Source organism: Micropterus salmoides, unplaced genomic scaffold (assembly GCF_014851395.1).
Source record: "Micropterus salmoides isolate LMB-PRFRI ecotype aquatic unplaced genomic scaffold, ASM1485139v1 Ms_hic_scaffold_20, whole genome shotgun sequence".
Classification (NCBI taxonomy): domain Eukaryota; kingdom Metazoa; phylum Chordata; class Actinopteri; order Centrarchiformes; family Centrarchidae; genus Micropterus; species Micropterus salmoides.
In genome coordinates, this window is record NW_024041151.1 from 27,275,796 (window position 1) to 27,302,116 (window position 26,321).

Below are 26,321 nucleotides of genomic sequence, written 5' to 3' on the forward strand. Positions count from 1 at the left end.
TGTCCTCAGAAAGTCACTGGAGTTAATTATGGGTTTAAGTCAATATAAAAGTTTTTTTCTTTTTCTGCATCTAGACTACTCCAAGGGAGGAACGTTTTGTTTTAAATCTCAGACTGGAGGGAGGTTTTAGAAGAGGGATATTTATCCTGTGGTGATCCAAGTTCTCCAAACCAGCACGAAGACCAGACAACACAGACACTACAGGCAACTGTGGTGGGGAAGGACTCATTCACTGAATCTCCCATACAGTCACAGAGACTACTTCCTGTATACAAGGTTCAGAATCTAGAGTGACAAAAATGATACCCATAAATGCTCCCGTAGGATGTGTGGTCTACAATGCACATCAACAATAGGCTATATGACATGAAACAAGAGAGATGATTTTACATTGCTAAAAGATGGTCTAACACTGGCTTTATGGTTGACACAACCGCTTACCAGGAGTACTCACATTTGTCGAGCGCAGGGTGGCATGCTGCAGAGATGCTCACAAGTCTCTGAGCAAGAGTCCAAGTCAAGTCTCAAGTCTCTAGTGGTTATTACGAATGCTGTATCACCTGCTGCATTCAAGCCAGGTTGCTAATAAAACTGCATGGCTATAAGGGATTCTGTAACTGTAACCTGTTTTTCATTTACAGAGCACAACCATGTAATGTGTAATGCAATTACTGACAGCTTAATACTGTAAGTCAACACACTCCCCAGACTCTTAAACCCAGTGTAATGTTAACTAAATAAAACTGACGTTGCATAATCAACAATAAACCTGTAACCTGTTTTTAACTTACAGAGCACAACCATGTAGCCTAATGTACAATGCGTCTACAATTATTGACAGCTTATTAAATACTGTAAGTCAACACACTCTCCAGACTCTCAAACCCAGTGTAAATTCATCTTTTCATAACTAACGACAGTCGGAGTAAACCTCCTGTAGGTCGTAGCTGAAGCAAGAAGCAAGCTAACGTTAGATGGTCAATGCTGAGCTAAACATGTTTACTCACCACAGGTTACTAACCTATTTGCGTTCAGCGCGTCTTTGTTTGGTTCTTGTTTTATGAAGTTTTAAAGCCAAAGTTTATGATAAATGGCTCAGCATCTGCTGGTTTTTGTTCTTTCTTTCTTTCCTCTCTCACGTGCCGCCGCGCGCAGCAGAAGCTACGTGTTACGTATGCAGGTTATAGGTAACGGAGGGAGGGGAATAACGGCAAGCTCGTCAGACGTTTCCTAAAAATAAACATTGTTCACGAGTCCTGCAACTCGTGTCCGAGTCGAGTCTGAAGTCTTTTGAGGACGAGTCTCAAGTCGAGTCTGAAGTCACTGTGTGTCGCACTCGAGTCCCGTCTCTGGCATGCTGTGAGCGTTACTTCAGCATAATAAAAAAAATCCACAATATCAGCCACATGTTAACACACAATGTTTCATCCTATACACAGCCAACACATCCTCATACCTAAATGATAAAAAAGTTCAACCAACATTTAACACCGTTTTCCAATTATCAGTCCAGTGACAGGCGTACTTGAGTGACAAGTCACAAGGCGTTTAAGAGGTGGTGAATGTTGTGGTAGTTTGGTTAGGTTTAGGAAAAGATTGTGGTTTGGGTGATCTGATCTTAATCTAAGTCACCACAATAGACAAACACAGTCTGATTAAACTAATACCACACAGAAAATTATATGTTTTTATGTTTTTATTGGACACACCGTGTAAACATTCACAGTGCAGGGGAAAAGTATGTGAACCCCTAGGCTAATGACTTCTCCAAAAGCTAAGTGGAGTCAGTAATCAGCCAACCTGGAGTCCAATCAATGAGACCAGAAGGAAGAAACGTTTCAATCAATGCTGGACACAACCTGCTTGCACGATATTATGAGACATGCTGCCTGACCAGTAATCAAATATGCTCAGAGTTGGCTCAACATAGTGAAGGAGGGACAAAAAAAACAAACTTGAACTGTGGTTAGTTACAGGTAAATTTCGGAATCCAGGTCATTTCTTTGATGTGCTGCAGATGACCAGGTAATAAGCTATCTAGTCTGCAAACTGACGTTACAGGAGCAGTGCCCAGTCCCCAGTCCCCAGTGGATGCTTGTTTGAATAGCAACACGTGTCCAACAACATGCTGATTCTGACGCTTTGGTATTGTCTATTATTTTAACCCCTGCCTGTTAGGTGTTTAGACTCTAGACACGTTTTGGAGTCACCAAACGGTATAACCAAACCAGCCCTGCTTGTAGTGACTGGAGAACGTGTTATATCAGGTTTCAGGCTTACTAGTGTGTGCTGTTTGTTTATGACATATTTTCTGACCAGATGGAAGCTAAAAGGAGAGGTCCTACACTGTAAAAGGGGAAGTTAGGCATTGTGTTCTGGCTGCAGTCATACAGCCAGTGAAATGTGAAACATGCATAAACACAATGTTGTTACTTTCTTTGGTGCAGCTACGGAGCACTGTTCAAAGGTTTCTGCTGGAAAGTAGAAACATGTTTTTAGTTTCTATGTTGCCTTACTCTTTTGTATGCCAGCCTGTGTGTTTGTATGAGTTCTTCAGACAGTTTCTCTTGTGGTTGAAGGGAGGGTGTCATGACACTTTATATAGTAGCTCTGAAACGCCTCGCCAGGAAGTGAACTGGGCTGAAGCACAGTTCTGAGGGCTCAAACCACTGATGACACAGACACAGAAAGAGGAGCTACACAACTGACGCAGCACTCCATGGGTAAGTTTTAATTAAAACGTTTTAAAAGTGTATCCACGCTTTGCTCTTTTATTTTCTATTTTAAAGGATATAGCTGCATTGCTGCTAGGTTTACTAATACAGAAAGAAATAGTGTTACACACAGTAAGTGCAGCTCTCTACAGATATGCAAGTCTTTCAGACAACTTTTTCTGCTTTATATGGTGTTATAGTTAAAATTCTGTTTGCTGGTTCAACGGACCAATTCATGGGTCCAGATGGAAAAACCAACTAATAAAGCTGAGTTGTAGGGCTGGGCAATAATTTAATCACCGACTCAGCAGATTCACATCACAGTTCGTTTTTGAAATTCTTCTACACATACACAAAGTTGGACTGTGTTGGACTAAAGTTACACTAGGTTTTGACGTAGTAGCATCCAGGACCAGTGTTAAACCAGCTTCCATGCACTGGATGTGTTGCTCCTGAACAGGGCTTTACTTCACCTCCACACCCAGTCAGCTATTGACATGCTTAGACTTAACCTTGAAAGTGTGGCCATTAACCTAGCAGCTAACATTAGAGCATACAAACATTGTTTAATCTTTGTGATTAGGTTTAGGAAAACATATTAAGTAGGTTAGAGAATGGTTAGTTATGGTTGCAAGATATGATTCGACAATCACTAGTGAAGGGGTTTAGCATTGAACCCTGAGTATTTTATATTTTTCCACACATTTGCCATTCTATGATATAATTATATCACAGAATATCCTGATTCATATTTTTATAGTGATTTCACCCATATAGCCCAGCTGAGGTGTCACTCAAAACATTTTTTACATTATTAAGGAATGTATGGTTTCAGCTTCCACCCATACATCTTTTCAAAGCCAAGCCTGGTGGTAGCATTACTGTGGAGTTACAGTAGTGTGTTGATGTGTCTTTTGATTCTTGGTGGTAAGAAGAAGTTCATAAACTTGGTTTACTCTGAACACATGACTTCTGTTTTTTGTGTAGCCATGTAAAGCCATTGAGAGCACAGTGATTCGTGTTTTAGTGGAATTTTTGTTGTTGTTGTAGTTGTTGTCTCCTTTATAAGTGTGTTGTGTGCTTTATATGTGAATGTTAAGTGATAGAATGGATGTAGAGTTGGATTTACCCCTCATTAAACTCTGCTGCACACTAGTCAAGTCAATATAATTTGATTTATATAGTCCAACACCAGAAATCATAAATATCCCTGATAAGGAAAAAACTGGAAGACGATGGCATATTTATGGCCTGAACCTACAGGCATGACAATTACTCATTTTATTCTGTAGTAATGGGCAAAGGAGTTATTTTCAGTTTATAGAATCATTGGAATCAGTTCATTAAAAACATTTGTTCAGTGCTTGACCAGAGCTCCGACTGTGCAGTCCCACTGCAAATGAAAATTCTGCTCAGCTCGCTAACAAGTCGAGACGGTCGCTCATGAAGGATAAGCCAGTGAGTCCAACTCTATTATGTACATTTGTGACATCTAGTAATTAAATAAAATATTTGGTACTACTTCCTACTTTGAGACTAAAAAGACATGAGATGGAGAGTGGATTGCTTGAGCGACTCAGCGACTGTCAACTTTCAGGGCTTGAGTTCACTGTGTACTGTGATACTATCCCATCTCTCTTATCACGTCACAACTTGGTCTCAGGCAAGTGACACAACAATGCAACCACTAAAAGATAGTGCCAAAAGGCTATGTGTGTGTGTGTGTGTGTGTGTGTGTGTGTCTGTGTGTTTGTATGGCTATAATATCAATCTAGATAATGTCATGTGGATTGCAGTCCAAGACCAATAACGATGAATCATTGCAGCTAAATGTTGGCAACTTGAATCAGCTGTGTATTTGCTGTTATGAGCATACCTCATTCCTCCTTTGAATAAATGACTTCGGTCACCCACACAGTGAGCAAGAGACGCTGCTCTTTAGTTGGTATCAAATTCTAACAGGTTGGTTTTAACACCTCAGCTTTTGCTGCTGCGGGCAGTGGTTTGAGATTTTGCAACTAAATTTACATTTTGTGCTGGTACAGTGTTCATTGAGCATTACTACAGGACTTGATCTGAAGATGTGTATAGAAGATGAGAAGGGTGTTGATAAAATGTTGTGGGTGTAAACACGATTTTAGCATGGATATATGTTCTGCTTGCATACATGAAATATAGTACATAGACAGAAGTCGAATAGTCGAATCAGAAATGTTAAGTCTTGCCTATAGTTGAATGATCGTCGCATCATGTGTGATGGTGGGTCGGTTTACACATGGTAGCTCCGCTTTAATCTTGAGAAGCTTTAAACCGAGATTTTGGATTTATTCACACAATTCCACATAAAAATATTTATTAAAAGCTTCTTTCTTTTCAAATTTTATTTACAGCATTATATGTTGATATTTATTTCGTAATAGGCTGTATATTTACTTATTGGGAGAAAACCTGTAGTTCTGTGTAACATCAGAGGGTGAGCACTCCATATAGAAAAATGGTATGATCCTCGTTTCATTACAGCTCTGCAAAGATACAGCTGTGAGTTTGGCAGTCGACTCAGGCTCCTCATATCGAAGCATTAAATCCTTGATTATTTGGAGTCACCCCAAAATAAAAGTATAAAGTAGTATATATTGGGAATACTTCAAGTACAGTACCTCCAAAATTCAACTAGCATAAAATCATGTTTTGAGAACAGAAACTAAATAAAAAATCAGTGCTACAATATCTTCAATGTAGGGAAGGGTCACTCACACAGGAGCGCTCTTGTTTACCCGGTGCCTCTGCAGTTTCAACTCATGGTAAAATGGGACACACTCACAGTATAAATTGGCCTTTTGGAGTTCCCGTTTGCTGTATGTTTAATCTTATGTGATGCATAAGCACAACAAGCACAAATGTCCAGACGATCTGCAGGGGTTGATTTTGGAAAAGCCTTCAGATGCATCAGGAAGCTTCAGGTGATCTTACTGACTGGTGCCTGCAGAGAAGTGCACTGCCACACCTACACACACACACACATACACATACGGTGGACAGACAGCAGACAGAAACACTGGGAGGAGAAAATGCAAGAAACACTTGGAACTGGGAGGGGAGCAAAGCCAGATCAAAACAGTTCAGTGTTCTGGAAGAAATTTTCCGATTTGTTTTCTACACAAAACTTTTACGTGATAGATCCATTTGGAGCACTTCAAGGCTTGGATTAACATGACCCTGGTTCATCATCAGTACAAAAGATGGACAACTGTTACATGTATGTGGACATAAAACTGAAGTTAAGAGAAGTCAACTACAACTTCACTTAGAAACATCCAAACACCGGGCTTAAAATAGCCCAGCTAATGGCCAGCTGAATCTAAAGATTAAACTTTGTGTACACCTGATAACACTTTCAATCATTTCCGTTCTAGATCATTCTTTGAATGAATTCAGCAACTGTTGTTCCTGTTTGAAACAATAAAACGTTCTGAATTTACCATGGCCTCTTCTCCATAGCAACATTGACTAAAGGTCATGGGTATTGTGGAGCCGTTCGCCATGCCAAACTGACATCATTTCTCAAAACTTAAATTGAAATACTTCACAACCCTAAAGGGTCTGTTTAAGATGGATAGGAAGATGTGTAATTGGTCTAAAAGGTGAATACTAGCAATATATGGTACATATATGGACAAGTATAAAGTGTGTATGATGACACAGGGAAGTTGTCAGAGACAGTCTAGGCCACTAGCAGTTACACAGACTTTACTAAGAAGAAAGTGTCATGAAAGTTCACCTGCATCACACATGATGATGATGACTTTTATTTTTGTGACACGCACACGAAGGTGCCAACCCTCATGGGTTTACAAGATACCATAAGTACAGTTGCAGTGGTCAAACATGTTATTTCCTTCCCAAATGACTGGTTAAAAATGATGGTTGTTCTACAGCTCGGTCTTAAACTAAATATTCTGCTTTCTCTCCCATGCTTGTCAAATAAAATCGGATACAAAAAAGATGGCATTCTTTAAGTATAACAAAATATAATCAGAATCATCGAGCCGAAACAATCACTATAAACGGAGAACATTTAACGAAGGGCGTCACTTTGTGTTAAAAAGTGGTGGGGACATTTAAGGGCTCATATGAGGGGTGTGACAAAACACTTAGGCCACAAAATATGAGAAAGCACAATATTGGAGTCTCGAGAACAACATAACAAGATACTCCAATGCTATTTATAAGAAATACTCATTGATGAAAAAGGCAATTTGATTGAGGGGTTTTGGGGTCCTCCCTCAGAAGATTTTGAACATTAAACTCTTGATTTCCTGCATTCTAGAGACATTTTGTGCACCAATTTATGGTGGAAATTTATATGAATGGAAACAAAATTCATGTGGCTGGTTCATTCATTATATAAAAATATTATTGAACATAATGCAGTAATCATTAGCTTGTTTTTTTAGCCTAAGTTACTTTTTAAGCCAAGGCAGATTTGTTTCTTCTGTATTTACATTGCATTTGATATTTTCCTATTGTACAAGTAAACCTTTCTCATAGAATTTTTATTTGCAATTTAACATTTCTAGTTGCAAGCTAATTTTCAGAAAACTTTTAGCAAATGTTTTTAAAAAGTGGTGCGGACAAAATCAGCCATTTCAAAAAGTGGTGCGGACATGTCCCCAGCGTCCCCAGTGTAAATGACACCTATGCTTTTAACTAAAAAGTACATCCTGATGCATAGTATTACAACTTATATGTTGACGGAAACCCTAGAAACTTAATCGAACACAGGACACAGCTATAGAGTTGTGTTTGGTGTGTATGGAATCCCAGATGACCACATTGTTTAACTTTATTCAGTACAGCTCCCAGTGCTATGTCCGCTGACTGCTAGAGCCAAAATATTTATATGACAGCACAACTTAACCGAAATTAAAAGCAACTGAACTTCCGTCTAATGATTTTTTTGTCTATGATGTACAATTTGTGTTTTGTCTTGATTTATTACTAGTCTCCATATTTTCGTTATAATCTGTAGAATGTTTTCAATCCACAAATAATAATAATTCCACAATCTGATCAACAACTTTAATTGAAGCTAGAAGCATTAATTTGTCTCATTTTCCCCCTTTCCATTCATCTCTTAAGAAGGATATTGATCATTCTGTACCTGTATATTTATCTCTGGCAAGTAGAGTAAACACTATAAAGATGAACATACTGATCAAGATTCTTTTTATGTTCCAATGTTTCTTCTTGACATTGGTCATTTACCTAGATAGAAAGCTTTCTTTCTTTATTTGAAATTAAACAATTCACATGTATGCAAAGCTATACTACATCTAGACTTCATCAGCAATGAGGACTTTGAATATCAAACTTTCAGTTCTTGTCAGGATCTGGTCTGTATGTCATTTTGTTTTGTCTATGTGTCTGCTTGTTTCCGTTTTATTTTGGTAATGGTCTGTGTTAGCTGTGCATCTTGTGGTTGTTTCTGGTCTTCCTGAGAACCTAATGTGTCCCACCTGTGAGTGACCTCTCTGTTTGCTGTGTAGGTTTGTCTGTTCTTATATTGTCCAGGTGTTCCCTTAATGTTTGCAGATCCGTTTGTCTGTCATACTGCATGCTGTTTGTAGTCGAGTCGTGTGAATCTGTGTGCCATCCCTGTCCATTTTATCACCGTTCTGTGGAGTCTGGACATTGTTTCTGTTCACCTGTCTATGTTGCACTATACACTTGCTTACTGTAGATTTAGGAGTTTGCTTCTCTCCTGACAGTTCAACAAATATTATTGTTATTTCTTTTCTTTGTGGATTTTGGACTTTTAGTTGCCTTTTCTTTCCCTTTTGGGATTACTTGGTTTTGTGGACAGCTTTTGGAGGATTACGAAAGATTGTAATTCTGAGTTAAGTCTTTGGTATATACCGTATAGGTGTAACTAGGAGCATTGGAAATGAAGCATTGGAAAGATCCCTCGTGATTGTTTCCATGCAGTCAGTTCGTATTATTATTTATTCATTAAAGTATGATTACTTTTCGTAATTTGTACATTCATGTTTAAGTATTTACTCATTTTCCTTGCATAGTTGCATACTTTCTCACATGGTCCTTCCTGCTCTCGCTCTCTCTGCCCCTCCTATCTTCCTCTTTGCATTAATAATCACACACAAACTTATTGTATGCAGCTAGAAAATGACGAATAACCTGTTAGGACGTAAAGAAATGTTAGAGGAGGTTGGGGAGATTTCACATTTGAAAACAGTACATCAATACACCACTGGTAATGTGAACTGCAATGAATGTGTAACTGACTTAGCATCTACAGTATGTGGTTTTGACCACCTGGTCTCGCCGGTTTCTTGCGCTCTCTCTAGCGGTTTTGCTGAGAAGAAAAAGTGTGTATCCATCTATTGAAAAACAGATATTTCTTCAGGGTCAAATGAAATTGAAAAGGGGCTGTAGCATAGCCATTTGCCTTCAAATTGCAAATTCATGCAGCTTAAACGGAATAGAAAACAGAGAAACGTGCAAGGTTCCAACTCTTAAGTGTCCATTAATGTAGTGTAAATGTACCATAAGGCCCAATTCCATCAGAATAAGAAACATTCTGACTAAGTAAAACAATAAAGGTGGTTAGCTCATTATCTTGCAAGTGTGCAATGCAAGCAGACTAGCTCAGAGAGCTAACATTAGCGAACATTTCTGAGCTACCTACAGTAGCAGCTATTCACACCATGAAACACCATTGATTTTGCTATAACTCTATGAGCCAAACAAACAACTTTAATTAACTTTAACAGTACCCACACAAGGAAGTGTAAAACTGTTGATTTTCATTTTACCTAGCATTTAAGCCCTCAGACAAGTTTGCAAAGTCTTTTAATTTGTAAATCAGGAGGGTGCTGTTCAGGCAGGTCAAGGGGAGAGAAATAGTCAGAGAACCCATCAAAAACCCACAGTACCTAGGCGCAGCAAGTGCTAGCTGTTAAAACTAGACTAAACTAAACCGACATCACAAACAAAGCATAATCTATTTGCATTTATTGATCAGAGCATTCACAATAATCAACTCCTCTCTCTGTCTGGTTGACTGTCCCTTCACTTCCCTGTCATTTGCCTCTTGTCTGTGGATCACTGCAACAAAAAGACTTATTTCATAATTTCACAGCAGCACTGCTTAGCTGTGGGCCTTACAGTAATCATATGCCAAAATATTTAGACACCAAAAAGCATTAAACCACTTGCCAGCATACCGTGCATGTACCGTGATATGTGGGGCGTGCAGACACCTGCAGGATCTCAGACAAATCAAGCCCTGAATTTGACCTTAGAGTGTTGAAAATGATTTCAGATAATAATGATAATTACTTTTTTCTAGATAAGTTGTATATTGGGATGGCTTTTTGAAGATTTAGGGATAGATTTAACAAAGCTCTTGTGTCACTGTGCACTGTCAAAACAAGTCTGAAACGACTCACACAACTTTATACTCATCCATTTCGTCAATTTCTATTCTAATATATTTGTGTGTGTGCTTGACCACTGTATTGTTCCAGTCTTTGGGGATGGAAAGTCCCTATGTCTCTTCTCACGTCCTGTGTGTCCGAGTGTATGAGGCATATGTGTGAAGTGGTGTGGGTTGTGTCCCACAGCCAATCATATTCTAGCTCTGTGGAAGCAGGAAGGAACATGCTTCAGCCGGTCGACCAATAAGAAGCTGTTCTGGAGGAGGAGGCCCCTTCAGGAAACAACTGGCGGAGTATCAGGGGTTCAGACCTCCAACAGACTTCCTGAGCAACACGACTGATAGTTCTATCTTCCCATCTATGCCTGTCTTTAATTAGTTTTTCTTTTATTTATTTATTCTTCCATCTCTTCTTTCATTCATCTGTATTCTTGTCTTACAAATCCAACCACTCTCCTAATACTCTTGAGTCTCTATTCAGTCTGCCCTTGGTCCATCTTGCCATACATCTGTCCACCGTCGCTCCACGCGGTTGAAAATTATGGTGGTATATTGTGTTGTACTGCCGCTGTCATGTCCGCCGACATGTCCGCTCCATCCGTGAGGAAGAAGAAGTCGTTTGCGCGGACCTCCAAGCCAAGTGTCAGGATGTGTATTCGGGAACAGAGGGATGTCATGTAAGTTATCTTCATTCTTCATGAGCCTGGGTTTGTCTTGTGCCTGATGTCCACTTTTTGTAACTTAATGTATGGATGCATTTCTAGATAAGTTGACTGGAGGTTGTCCTCACCTGCATTGGTTTGGTGACCAGTTCTGAAGCTGTTTCGGGGTGTAAAGGATATATTTTGCAGGTTGGTTTCTGTCTTTATCTGGCATACCTTCTGGTTTCAGATATCTGGCATTTAGTGGTCCTTTGTGTCAACTTGGGATTCATGTGTTCTTTGGTGCAAGGCGGTGCAAAACACTCAGCTGGAGGTTTATGTCATCTGCATCGGTTTTTGTTGGGTTTGGTAATATTCCTTCCCCATTACAAGATCAGTAAAGCAACTGAAGGATTCCCCTTTAACTTTGTCTTCGCCTGTTGATTGGAGTGTGAAAGCTCCTAGTGTCTGTTGGAGAATCTCCTCATTGAAGTCATTTTTTAGTCACATTTTTATTCACATTTGTTGTTGAATTTTTTTGCTTATCCAGTTAACCCAAAATGGTTCATTTGATGGCCCCTGTTTCCATCTTGGCACCTTTCAGTCTACAGTATTGAGAACAAGTTTAGCCTGTCACAAAGTCTTGCTTAAACAGCATTTTCTCACGACACATTTGACAGGGTCGCATTTTCACAGCTTTCAATGGATGTGAAACTCGAAATAGAACTGTCCATTTCAAGCAGACTGAAGAGCAAAGCTTACTCTGCAGCTGCAGGTGCAGCAGCAGCGACACATACTGTACTTTCTACCGTCAGTCCGTCTCTATGCGGTGAAGAAGTATGACTGTAAACACTACCATGACACTGTAAAGAAACTACAGTTTTTTCAATTTGAATCAGTTGGCGGCTCAATCCCCATCTCCTCCACTCTGCATGTGAAAGAGTCCTTGGGCAAGACACTAAGCCCCAAATTGCTTTGATTTTCAGCTGATGAGCAGGTTGCACCTTGCATGATAGCCTCTGTCATCGGTGTGTGAATGTGTGTGAATGTGATATGTATTGTAAAGCGCTTTGAGTGGTCAGAAGACTACGCAAGGCTCTATACAGCTACAATCCATTTCCAAGATAAAATGACATGATTAATGGGGTGGGAACGAGGACAAACAAATGTTCTTTTACAGAAGTATCTCAAAAGTTTTTAATACAGTTTTGAACCTCAAATTGTTATTTATATGAAACCTCAGAGGTTTATAAGGGAGCTGCTTACAGCTATTGACTTGGGAAATGTGACAAGTAGACACTGTTTTTGTAAGGGGTCATAAGCCAAAAGGGTTGGGAACCACTGGTTTGAAATTTGTTGCATTTGATAAGTTTATCACAGGTTTTCAATTTGAAAATCTTAATCTGAGTAACGAGTAACTATAGCTGTCCAATAAATTTAGTACAACTTTCCCCTCTGAAATGTAGTGGAGTACAATTGTAAAGTAGCATATCATTGCAGTACTAAAGTAAAGTACAAGAGCCTCAAAATGTAACTTAAGTTACTCTCCACCATAGCAGCAGATTATCTCAAAGAAAACTATTGGAGAGGGAAAATCACAGTGTGGGTGGTTCACAGGTTTCTTTCCCACAAGAGTCAAAGGTTTAGTCATTTCAAGCAGACAGCTGACACCTGTGAGACCACGAACATTTTTCTGAGGGTCAGTTTTTGGTTATTTATTATTTTATTATAATAAATCACTGATCTGTTTGGGTGTATTTCACCACAGAGACACGTAGATTTTATTTTCCAGTGACAATAGGAAGTGATTGTGCTCCAGTCAAGTCAGCTGTCAGTTGTTGCCACGGTTATTCCTCAGCAAGGCTCGTGTCAGAGACAGAGAAGAGAAAAGGCAACATTTACAGGAAATGTGTGTCGACCCAGTGTTGGGGGGAGGGAGGGTGGGCATGTGGTCTCAAAGCAAAATCTCAACGCGATCTCTCTCTCTCTCTCTCTCTCTCTCTCTCTCTTCCTGCCTCTCTAATCTCTTGTGGTTTTTACTTCAGAAAGGAAACACAGCTATAGTACAATTTTTAATCTTCGAATAGTCACAGTAGAAGACCTGTACTGTCTGTGTGTGTGGGTGTGTGTGTGTGTGTGTGTGTGTTAGTCTGAGAGGAATCCTTCCTGTAGCCGTTGGAACTGTGACGGCTGCGCAGTTCCTGTGGATGTCATTGCCATATATGGACAAAGGAAGTGACAATGTGTAGGAGAAGCCACAGGTAGAGAAAGAGGACCTGGTTTTATATTTCAGTTTTCTATGAGCCCACTGCTCCAGGTGTGTGTGTGTGTGTGTGTGTGTCTGTAAAGTAAAAGCTGACTTTCTCTTCTGCTTTTCTTTTTTTTTTGAGAAGGAACCAAATAATTCCACACACAGTCGGCCACTCACTTTATTAATGGTCCATCAGGTAAAATTCATTTAATAAAACAGCACCAGCACCATACTGTTTAAATCTCATGCAGGAAGATTGCACCGATGGTATCAGCAGTACCAAGCATTCATACAAACTAAACGTATTTCCTCACCAAGTCCAAATTTACTTGCAACAAATAGATGCACAGCAGGGATGCAACTTTGTGTGATAGAAAACACTTTGAAATTATTTTTATATGTTTCAAAATGTTGCTGTCAGAAATGAAATCCACGTCTGTTTAATGTTTCTCCACCTAAACAGTCCATATCTTACTTTATGAATTATCTGAGTCATCACCGCAACCTCCGGTCACATGGAACAAGAGCTGTCAAATAAAGGTAAATGACAGGAACAGGAACAGTCTTTTTGCTCTTTCACAACAAGGATTTTGTGGCCCTGTACACAAATCAAAACATTATGATTCCTCCTCAAACACACTGCCTATCAGTGAAACACGTCATTGCCTCCAGTTCTTTTGTTAAGAAGCAAGAAAAGCTAAACATTGCCATTCGTTCTAGAGGTTGGAGACTCGACTGTGACCCTGTTGTGTGAAAAGAAGAGGAAGTTGAACATAAAAAGGGTACAGTTTTGATTTGGATGTGCATCGTTGTGTGAAATTGACACAAAAGCACTTTTCACATTTTTAAATCAGAATTTCAGTTTGGACATGCTTATTAATGTCACCGGATGAACCAAGATGATACTATACCAGAGAAAAATCCACTATGTCCAATACATTATTATACATATTATTTTGCTAAAGAACTAAGCGAATCAACCAGAGTAACAAAATCTTATGAAAACAGCTAAATGCTAACATCAGAATGCTAACATGCTCCCAATGACAATGCTAACATGCTAATATTTAAAACAGACAGTCAGTTAGCATTAAACACAAAGTACAGCTGAGGCTGATGACAATAACAATATTTCTTCAAGTGTTTCAAGTCATAAAGCATAGTATTTTGCAAATTAAAATGTTGACCTGATGCTGGCGCTAGATGAAAAGTCAGAGGAGCCCTAAAGTTATTACATTTCATCCTGAGGCGAACATCTCGTGGCAATCCGTCTGATAGTTGTCCTCAGGCAACTACAAATGTTGATATCATAGTGTTGCCATGAATGTCTGTACAAGCTTTTATGGTAATTCACCAAATAGTTATAACAATGCTATCATTGCTAATAACTCAGAAGTGGCTCAAAATCTCATAGTGTGAAAGTCCATAATCAAAAATCACATGTGTAAATATTGTGTTTGTAGCGTATGCATCCAAAATGCTTCTTGTCTTTTCCTGGGGCAAGTCCAGATCCATTCCCCCAGGTGAAAGGGAGACTTTGTCAATACCAGGAGAAATTCCAAGTATTTAAAAAAAATTTCTAATGCTTTTCCTTCAGTGTCATCGGTGTGCACACATTCTGTTCAGCTTCTTTTAATCATTCATCTGGACCAATAAACCAAAGGAGAAGAGGAAACACTCAAGAGTTCACATAAACCTCTCTGTACTAACCTTCAGTTTCATACCCACATATTGTAGTTGCAGTGAAAATGTGAAGCTGAGACGGTGAAGGAACCACTGTGGTCGAAACAGGAAGCGTGTCTTAAGTAAAAATGCAGGTCTGTGTGACAGTATCTGCATCCTAAGCAGGACAGACATTTATCTGCACCAGCTGCAGCTCGTACAGTGGTTGTAAGACCTCGTCATCTGCTCAGGGGTTGCGTGTCTTGCGGAGGCGGTGGGAACTTGATGATCGGATCTGAGCCTGAAACTCAAACTTTGGTCACTGCAGCGAGGGCATTAGTTAGCCACAAGCATGTTTGTAGCAGACACCTAGCAGCCAGTGAAATCTGTGCCACACCATCATAGATGCTGTGGTGGCGTGTATGCACGAACGCTTACATTTATTTTGGCCCAAATAATCATACAAACAATTACTCAGTGCTACAGAAAAACCCAACAGAACAGTACAGGTGGACACAATGCAACAACCATGACAGTAAGGAGAGCCTGTGCTGTCTGGGTCCAAGCTTTCAGCCATATCACAAAGTCATCATCAGAGGATGCTGTTTGTGCCATTGTCACGGTGACAGGCATGTTTACTAGGGGTGGGAATCACCAGGGGGATATGATAGTATCTCGGTATTTATGTTGCGATTCGATTTTATTGCGATTTTGTAAATATATTGAGATATGTTGCAATTTATTACCTTTTACCAACTTCCAATTAGGTCCCTAAAGTCAAACTTTGTCAACATCTGTTTATCTAAAAAGATACATTTCTCTGTTTGTTCATATCACTTTTTCAGTCCTCTACATGGTCCTGTTAAGTTTTCTAGTGGACTAAAAAAGCAGATTTTATTATTCTAGTACCAAAAAGTTAAAACTCCCATCTGCAATTTATATAATAAAATATCGATACTTGGCATCCGTGTATCGCTACAGTATTGCCATGGCAAATATCACGATACTATGCTTTCCCCCACCCCTGATGTTTACTGGTGATGTATCTCATGGTTGCATGCTTCATTTGTTAAAAACCATTACCTCATGGTTACTGAGACAACTGTCAGACCATCATAGGCCCCATGACAACATGACTAAGAAAAAATGTACTTCCTTTATTTAGTACTCAAATTGTCCATGATGATGATTTCTCCATCAAAATTACATTCTCTCTCTGTTTCTAAAAAAATCCACACATCTCGGTCACATTCAGACTTTGGACTCTTTTGGCCCGTTGTTTGTCTCTCATTCTACATACAGGCTGCCTTAACCCTCTGATTAGCAGCTCTTGTCTGTAGACTCTAATCAAGGCTTCCAATACATATTTGTTTTCTGGGTAAAATAAGCAAAACCAGCCAGAAGTGGAACTTCAGGTCTTGCATAGATAGAGTGAAGAGCGTGCTGATGTATGAGTCACAAACTTCAGACAGTCACTCACTGCAAAGGATCTGACACGAAATGTTAAATATAAAGACTTAATTCAAGTTCATCTCTATAGTTCTGGGGACTGTGTATAACAAGACTACATTGTTGATCTAATGTGCATGTAAAAAACCCTTAAATGAAATTTTAAAGTTTGAACCTCATAGTGATAGTTTCCTTTAAATTAAATGTGCTCCAGTACAAAACATACAACCAGGTACTTACACACTGCACTGGATCCTAACTTGTTTTCCCCTGCCACTGTCATGTTGTCATGAGGAAATTTAGCAAGAACGCTGTCCTGCGATGTGATTCATCAGGGGTTTTCCATCTCACGGCTAGTTTCAGTTTCCTTTGTAAAACTCTGGTCAGTCTACTGCTGCCAGTCTGTTCTTAAGTCCACTGCAGCCCCCCTTCTTTTTTTGTTAAAGATCAGCGGCTTACAGTCTTGTCACAGAAAAGAGGTTTTACAAACTTAGAAGAGACACTCTCTTTTCATTACACAACAGCAGTGTCAAAGTCAAAAAAGTGACACAACACCTTGGGTAGTAGAGCATCTGTTTTTATTCCCTCTGCAGGATTAAGGAAGCGCCTTAGGGATGTGGACATGCTGCCAGCAATTGAGGTTTTTGAACCAAAATTAAGGGTTTTGTTCAGGTATTTATGCTAGCAGCTTCCTTGTTGTCTTCACAAAAGTCCTGCTCAGTTTTAGGCTTTCTTTGGATGATTGCAGCATATTTCAGTGCTTAAACAGCCCAGAGGATTACGCTTTCAGGTTCAAATTCCAACCCCAGCTTCTGTCGGTCATCACAAGCCGTCTTCTAAGATTGTAGTTTTTCTGAACTTTTACCAGGAGTGATTTGACCATCAGATCAACAAAAAGGCAATAATCTGTACAGATAGCTCCCATCAACTATAACTGAGCAATGTTTCACTCTAACAGAGATCTTTGTCAGGCATTGTCAAATCACCATCGCAAAGCAGAACAGGCAATATGTAGACACAAACATATTCATCACTGTGATCTGCGTGATTGAGAGTCAGTCTATTCTCAAGCTGGACCAATGAGAGCAGCAACAACACTGTCTGATACTCCTACATAAGGGAGCATATCTCTGTGTACATATCTATACTACAAATATATATCTGAACTACAACTGGAAACAACAAGGTCAATATTATACAGGCACATGTCAAATCCAACACATCAGAAGCTGAGTCTTTCATAAACCATCATAAACCTACAAGGAAAATACAAAAATAGAAAAGAGTGATATTATTGCCCAAAAATAAGTATTATATTTTATATTATTGCTAGTATTTTACAGGCGCACATTAAATCCAACACATTATACGTTGAGTCAAACAATTCATAAATCACATACTTAATCCAGGAAAAATACATTAAAACTGCTATATAGAAAAATACTTCATCATACTTGAAAAATGTTTTGTGGATTCCGACTATGACCCCTTACAAAAAAGGTTTAAGATCAAAACCAAATTTAGAAAGTAGTATTTTCTCTTCTAAAGAGCCATTACCAGCTATAATAGGTCTACCTGGTGGTTTTTCTAAATGTATTTTGGATACCCCCTAGATGCTCCAGAGGTGTGCGACCTCTGACATATATAGCGATTGTAAGTCGTTTTGGATAAAAGCGTCAGCTAAATGAAAAAAAAAGGAAACATAAAGCTGGAAGAGAATTATTCAGTGGGCAAGTTGACAGCATTCAAGTTGTCTTGATTCTTGTTGGATATCATCTCATGCCGTGTTGGTCTCTTACGTTTTCCATAAAAGCCATGAAAACACAGAGTTAGAATTTCAAAAGTAACCACTTTAAAATCGCTGTTGAATCCAAGCATTGTTTTACATTGTGTGTGTCCGTGTGGAGGAAATATGCTTCAATGAGTCTGGTATGCAGGCAGCTCCTGTGCTTCCCTTCCTGACAAACAGCTACTCTCTGATTAGCATCTCTGGAGAACTTAAAAAAGAAATGTTGTGGGGTGAGAGGGTTCATTGACTCGATATATTTTTATTCTCTTGAAATAAAATATCAACCAATTTCAGGAGAGCACCATATACAAGTAGGCTGAATGAGTCATTTCTTAACGTTGTTGTTTCCTGCATGGAGTTTTTCAGCATCTTAACAGGGTTCTTGTCATGAAAGTAAATGACCTGTGGAAACTATACGTTTCAATAGGTCATTTCTCATGGTAGTGGCTTTGCACTGCAGTGAGGGGAAATAGTTTGGGCAAGCTTCAATACCTAGAAATTGTGTAACCCAGCTGACAGAGAAACCTTGCATTTTGCCGTTTCATTCATCATTTCCTCTGAGTGGGGAAATCCGACACAAGAACGTACTTAGGCAAACATTCATGAAGGACGGGATTCCCTTTACTGTTGCCTGTCTGTTGTTGTTTTTTCAAGCTTTGTATGTATTTCAGGAAAAAAAGTTTTTTCATATGTTGCCAAATAAAGTTGAACTGTCATTTAAAGGGTTAAGAGATGAAAGCAGATGACATTTTAGTTGAAGTGCAAGAGATGGTAGCTGAAGTGTATCCACTGTAAATAGTTGTGAAATAGTGTCAGCCTGATCTTTGTCCTGTGTCAGTGGAAATAATGCTGAAACCTAGACTTTCAGGCCATTGTCGCTATGGACAACATGAAAATGCTGAGGCACAGTCACATTATGTTGTTTCACTTTTATCTGCTGGTCGCTCTGCTGTAGCTGAACGAGGGCTTCAGGAAATCCTGGTATCGATGATAAGCAGCTGGTGAACTTTGGCCTCACTCAGACTGAGATGAGGTTCAGTTAATTGTAGAATAGACTCCTTTTATCTGTGTGTGTGTGTGGGGGGGGTGAGTCTGTGTGATGTGCCCTATGTATGCTGGTTATCAGTAAACATTACTTTGAACAAATCTGAAAAATCAACCACATGATAGCCTTTGTAGGTCCTCTTGAAGTCCTCACCGCCCACAAAAGACGGGACACTGAGAGGTCAGAAACAAGCAGCAGCTCCACCCTGGTGATTTATTGTTTCAGGCAGGTTTTCTCGCCTCATTTTTTAAATCAGCTTTCCGTTCTCACTCCGGCCCTCTGTCCAGACTCCCATGTCTCTATTTTTTTAAAGCCTGACACAATATTGCACTTTTTGCCAACACAGTACAACTCAAAATGAGAGTGTTCAAGTCGAAATTTTTTTGAGCAGGTTGTAAGAACAGAGACATTGGTTGATTTCTGGACAGATTTCCATTCAATTTATAGTGAACATCAGTGGTCTTCCCATGATGATTCCGAATTATTGTGTGATTCCCCTGAACATGTACACAAGATATATGAAAAGCTAATGGACAGATTGGCATAAAAAAGTGCATACTTGCAAAATAAGTGGTGCAAGTATGCATAAGTGGCAAACTTCCAGCCAGGAACAGGCTAGCATTAGTTGGTCATAGTAGCTCTTCAAACACAATGGTTTGCGCAAACTGTTTGCAAAACTCTTTTGTGGAGCAGTTTATACTCTGACCTAGGAGGGTTAAAAAAAAAAAAGAACAGTCACATCTCCCCAAGGAGCAAATTCAGTGGTTGCAGCTCCACTCAAATGAACTGAGTTTGCTACGAAATGCGGCTGTATTAAATGCAAATGTGACCAGGCACCTTGTATGTCCGTAAAGTAGGTTGCCTTGACTTGGTCAAATTCGATGCAGGAGATTTCATGACTTTTAGAATTAAGAATTAAGACTTTTAGTTCACGCACAGAACTAAGAAAAAATCACGTCAATGTCATGGCTTTTCTGTGTCTTTTTTTTTTAGAACATCCTCAGTATGCTTCAAATGAAGTGTTTGTCAGATCACCAAACAGCGTCTAAAAACCACTTTTCCAACAGTGGAATCGGGGGGGCTGCATCTGACATTTTTTGAAACTTTCAGAAGCGACCACCTGAAGTAGGCGGGGACACTTTCTCACGCTTATGCCTTTAGGCAACCGTGTTTGTTTGAAATATACTAAGGCCTTAACCGTGACAAGTAGACTGACTTTGACGTGAAAAATGAGTGGAGTGCCCTTTGATGCAGTCATATTTAACGTCAGCCTGCCAGTCACTGCATGTGAAGGGAACTACACACAGTTGTGGACAAGGCTACACTGAGTAGACAAACAAGCATTCCTGCAGGTTTTTATCTCAGTCAAAGGGAGTGGAAGAAATCCTGGTAAATACGGAGTTCTTCATTCCTGGGCTTCAAACACACACACACACACACACACACACACACACTCTTTATCTCTCCCTCTGAGGTCAGTAGATGCTGTTGATAAAGTAGAAGTTCCATATAAACACATTAGACGTTTACTGTAAGAACTTCAGTTCGGATGTTTATTTTGACTGCTCTCTCTCTCTCTCTCTCACTCTCTCTCACACACACACACACACACACACACACACACACACCTATTACATGAGCCTTGAACCACCGCAGAAGGACTCAGGACATTATGTGTTTGTTATGTCTGAACTGAATGTGTGTCTCGGTGTGTCTGCGGGTGTGCATATGTGTGTGTGTGTGTGTGTGTGTGTGTGTGTGTGTGTGTGTTTATGTAGCAAAGTACACTATCTCACTTTGAGTGTGTTTATGTGCAAGAGAGAGTGAGAGAGATAGAAATCAACAAAGGCAGCCAGAGAGAGAGAGAGAGTTCAGAAAAAGCTGGAAAAGCATCAGAGGAAAAGAGAGAGCGATGAGAAGAGACAAAAAGACGCAGCAGTGAACCTGAGGACAGAAAGAAAAGAACAAGTTTGGGTCCAGTTGGCTGTCTGTTCCACATCTCTGCCATGGACATATTGCCGGCGCTGGCATCCACAGTGTTAGCTTCCACACTTAGCCTGCTGAGGGAGAGCGCTGCTGTTCAGAGCATCAACAGGAGGCTCAACAGGAGGTAGGCAACACCTGAGCAGGTCACACCTGGATCACGCAGTGTAAGAAGATAGCTTTCTGAAGAAGAAGAAGAAAAATGAGAGAATATTGAATTGATTGATTGAGAAAAAATAAGTTTATCCCACCTTTAAGAGGAGATAATGAATTCCAGATTAGATTTCCTTCCCTGCATGGATACAAACTAACTGCTTGTGGTACCAGACATTCGCTCCATCTTTCCATTAACTGGCCAATGTAGAAAAGGAACAGCTGGTATTATGGAAAATGTCATGCATCAACTTAATGTTCCTGATAAGCAGAGTGAGCATGCCAACCATACAGCAGCACACTTCAGGCGTCTCGTATCTTTTCAACAAAGTGCAGATTTCACCAATGTCAGTTCAGATTTTTGTTGTGTTTGTGTTTTTGAGAAAGAGACAGAGCGATAGAGAGAGAGAGAGTGCGTTGAGATTTTGCTTTGAGACCACATGCCCACCCTCCCTCCCCCCGACACTGGGTTGACACACATTTCCTGTAAATGTTGCCTTTTCTCTTCTCTGTCTCTGACACGAGCCTTGCTGAGGAATAACCGTGGCAACAACTGACAGCTGACGTGATTGGAGCACAATCACTTCCTATTGTCACTGGAAAATAAAATCTACGCGTCTCTGTGGTGAAATACACCCAAACAGACAAGTGATGCGTGGCTGATGCCCGGCAAAATAATAACCAAAAATTGACTAATTCTGGACCCTCAGCCAAAGTGGTGGTCTCACAGCTGTCAGCTGTCTGCCTGAAATGACTAAATATTTGCCTCTCGTAGGAAAAAAACTACCTGTGAACCACCCATAGTGTGATTTTCCCTCTCCAGTCTTTTAGTTACCCTGATACTTAAGTTCAATTATGAGGTGTACCTTACCTCATACTTGTACTCCACCACATTTCACATGGGGAAAGTTCATTACTTTCCAGTGGTTCACAACCCTTTTGGCTTATAAAAACAGTGACTGCTTGCAGCCCCTTGTCACATATCCACAGTCACATTTGATTATGTGTGCATGGTCATTGCAGCTGTGGATTGTAGCAGAAGTCACATTGTAAGAATTAGTATTTGGTGATCTGGAATTTATGAGAATTTCCAGTCAGTGGAGTCTGGTGGCTTTGACGAGAGTCTCTGTAGGGATCCTTGTAGGGACACTTCTAATAACAAGCTGAGCCTGTAAGTCGCAAAAACAAGCACTTTATTGGACGTACTTTGACGAGGCAGAATTTCCCAGAAGGATTATGCTGCAGCCCACTGCTGCTGACTGCAGCACGCTCGCTCAACACTGGACCAATTGAAAAGCAAAATGTTGTTTCAGTTAGTCACATAAACTCAAACACATAGGAACACAGGGTCCATGTTAAACAAAAACCTTACCCCTTAATGTCCAACAAAACACATTTCTTCACAGGGAGTCCAAATGAGAACATGTCTTAATAGTGCAGTGATTAAGGCATTACCCTGCAGATCCAAAGATGGATGGTTCAAATCCCGGTCGTGGCATGTTGACCGCTATACTGAACAGTAGAAATATTTCTTTCTACGTTTCATTTGGGGTAGTGATGGCGCAGTGACACTCTGGATAAAAGCGTCAGCTAAATGAATGAATGTAGTGTGAGAACAGTTTTTTTTTTGTTGTTTCTGCTTCTGCTTCAATGTGCGACTCCTGAGGTAGCGGTCTTCGCTGGTAGATCTGTTACGCAGTGATGCGTTAATAATAACATCCTCTCCTCTCCTTACCTCTCTGGTAGAACCATGTCATCTTCAGAGGTGTGCTGGCCGGTGCCGATGCGAGCCATTGGGGCTCAAAACCTCCTCACCATGCCGGGAGGAGTTTCCACAGCGGGATACCTCCACAAGAAGGGAGGCAGCCAGTTCAGCCTCATGAAATGTGAGTTCATAGTAAAAAGAATAAGTGTGGCTTAGGGACAGAGTAAGTGAAATGTCTCACAACACATTGTATCACCCAATTATATTCTCTTTGTTGATCCAGCAAGCTTTATACCTCAGTGACGCATAAAAGCCTTTTCAGTTGTTTAAATTTCAAGAGTTCGTGCTCAGTTGTATGTATGTCCATGTTAAGTTTCCGTACACATGTGGCATGGATGGAAACATTGTTAATATCTGCTGCCTGTCTTACAGGGCCTCTGAGGTACACCATCATCCACAAGGGCTGTGTGTACTACTTTAAGAGCAGTACCTCTCCTGCACCACAGGGGGCGTTCTCTCTCAACGGCTACAACAGGTCAGTGCAAACTCTTCAGCTGCTGAGAGTCCTCAATCAGCAACTTTTTTTTAGCAGACTTCAAGACTCACAGTTTGCTAACCACCTGTATAAGCGGTTACTACTGGGAACCTGGATAAGAATGTCCACTGTATCAATACTCACATTGTTTTGTTTGTTTTATGTAAGGTGCGCTTTGTTTGTGACTATACAAATGTTAAATTGACTTGCCTTAGAGTACATTCACATGCTTGTCTCACTGACCAGAAGCTTTCAATGTACTGCATCTATAGAATACTATTATCTGACACACACACACACACACACTGATGCAGTGAGGTACATTTGCAATTTGGAGTGTCTTGCCCAAGGGCACTTGGACAGGATGAGCCGGGGCTTGAACATCAAACCTTGCGTTTAGTGGATGACGGTTCTGTCTATCTATGAGCCACAGCTGATCGAACACGAAATGTACATACTCAACTCCAATGGGGCAGTAATTATTTTCACATTGTGAATACACACAATGAAGCAGTTAGTTCATCATAGACTGTTTAAATAAAGTGGACGTAGCCAGCGTGACGTCACCCTTTTGTTTGCGGACTACCTACTATCAGCCTTTTCTCCATTTTTTTTTGTTCTCTTACATAGCTGAGTGGAATAGAGCATGACTGGTTGTTACGAGGTTGCACTATTCTCAGCATTCCCACGTCACCATGCTTGGCACTTTTTGAGTGTATGAATAGTGGTGGGCAACACCGGAAAGTTTGTCAAGGTTCAGCTCACAATAAATGGCATCTTGCTGCATGAAGAAGGAAAATAATGCATAACGTTGTACCTGGTCATAGCAAAAGATTATCATATCACTCATAAGAACCACTGACTCAATGATGACATTTCTGGCAGTAATTCTCAGGTAATTCAGCAGTAGAACCCTCTAAAACCAACATGTTTGTAATGTATATATAAATAGACTAACATATGAACAGCACATTTCCCTTTATGGATCAGAGAGTAACACATTTATTCTCTTTCACAGAGTTATGAGAGCAGCAGAAGAGACAACGTCCAGTAATGTGTTTCCTTTTAAGATCGTCCACATCAGTAAAAAACACAGGACGTGGTTTTTCTCTGCAGCTAGTGAGGACGAGAGGAGGGTGAGAACAACCACACATATACTCATTTATATATATATATATACCTTTTAAATATTAATATCACTTTTTAAGCGTAAAAGCCCCCAAACAATGGCAATGCATATTCATGCCCAAACACCTCCTATATATCATTTTTGATTTTACAGAAATGGATGCGATACCTGCGGAGGGAGATAGATCACTATAACGACAGAAAAGAGTGCCACATTCCAAGGTAACATCAGCACATCACATCATATTTTACAGCACAGTGTAGACACTGTCATATCAATTATGATGCAGAATATCTTTATTATGGGTATCTATATTTGTGTTGGTGTTATAAATAAGTGAAACATCAGACCTATATACAATTCAAAACCCAAACCACAGATTAACTGAAAAGAACCATGCAGTGCAACTTTACATCCTGTATGTCCAAAAGCTCTGTCATTTTCTACTGTCATGCACTTCTTTCTCACAGACCGCCAGCCTCTTTTAGCAGTGTGACCTCGGTCACCTTTAACGTTTGAGTGGAAACAAATTATTGCAGGTTGCAACAACGTCTCGCAAATTATTCCCAGCAGATTAATAGCACTTAAAGTTTCCCCCACCAGAAACTAATTCTGCAGGCTAATTTATAATTTATGAAGGCAATTAAAATGGACGCTTGCTTTTGATTACAAAGCTACCTGCCTGCCAGTTTTTCATTGAAAATACACTGTTAAAGGAACTGGGGACATTAGCAGCTCATTTAAAAGCTTCTCATTATAGTGAGTGTTTGTGCTGCACAGGGAGCCTTCTCTCGCAAGGAATGCATTTATTTGTATGATAGCAAAGTCAGATTTCTTTCCCTAATCTTATCTCAAATAATTGTATTAAAAGTTTTTGTAATGTGGCAAAAATACAAATGTGTTGTAGCAGTCTAACAAAAAACTATTTTATAGGATAGGATGCCAACAATTTTCTGTGTTGTAAAATCCTAACCTGCAGTAATGTTGTTGGAGGGAGAGAATCTCATTGGTTGAGTTAAACATAAACAGCTAAAGTAGCCCAAACGGGGAGGACATGTTAGCATTCGGCAAACTGGGATAGTAAATGGCGTAATGAATAACACTGTATTGTCCTCTTTTGTAAATTAATTCATGAGCAGTTATATGCAGCAATGTTGGAAGCTCAGCTGAGGAAAACTAGCTTATGGCAATAACAGCTAGTTTGTCAAGAGCTATCCACGTCCTGCAGAAAATGTCATGAACCATGAACCCATTAAGAACCACTTTTTTCTGAATAATGTATATTCATGATAACATTTTCTTTGTCGCTATAGCGACTCAGATTCAGATGCTGACAGTTTCTACGGCACGATTGAGAAGCCCATGGATATTAAACACCCCGTGGATAACGCAGAAGATGGTAAGAGCACCTTTGTGAACACGAACACACAACACACACGCTGCACTGTGTGCATTAGCAAACTGTCTCTTCTTTCTGTGTGTAGATTATGCTGAGGATGATGATGATGACGATGAGGAAGACTATCTGAAGCCAGACGGTGACAGTTCGCAGACATCCACAGGTGACCTCACACACCACACACCATTTGAGCTCACTTGTGTACAGTCCGTTACAGTGAAGGTAACAGAACAATACACTTCCACTGTTAAGTTACTGACATCAAAACTGATCGTAATGAGGTCAAAGGTCACATCCAAAGACCCAGACCCCACAGTGCTTTTGCCTCACTTGCACATATAAAAACACACACTCGATATTTTAATAGAGCTTGTGATTTTTGGCTTCAGTGGTTTTTTAAAACAAATCCG

General features: G+C 40.0%; 1 protein-coding gene across 4 annotated transcripts in view; it reads left to right on the top strand.

The window, feature by feature from the left end:
- Positions 1 to 2,608: 2,608 nt before the first annotated feature.
- The window catches only part of sh3bp2 (SH3-domain binding protein 2), a 29,698-nt gene continuing 5,985 nt past the window's right edge, over positions 2,609 to 26,321 (top strand). The window contains exons 1-7 of one of the 4 annotated variants that reach the window (XM_038734302.1): positions 2,609 to 2,723; positions 22,890 to 23,029; positions 23,281 to 23,383; positions 24,402 to 24,519; positions 24,666 to 24,733; positions 25,826 to 25,911; positions 25,997 to 26,074. In XM_038734302.1, the coding sequence (XP_038590230.1) occupies positions 22,894 to 23,029; positions 23,281 to 23,383; positions 24,402 to 24,519; positions 24,666 to 24,733; positions 25,826 to 25,911; positions 25,997 to 26,074 (589 nt within the window). In that variant the 5' untranslated portion in view covers positions 2,609 to 2,723; positions 22,890 to 22,893. Of the gene's footprint in view, positions 2,724 to 10,468; positions 10,848 to 20,799; positions 21,118 to 22,889; positions 23,030 to 23,280; positions 23,384 to 24,401; positions 24,520 to 24,665; positions 24,734 to 25,825; positions 25,912 to 25,996; positions 26,075 to 26,321 lie in introns of those variants that run through there. The other 3 variants (XM_038734299.1, XM_038734300.1, XM_038734298.1) reach the window with 3 other exon arrangements.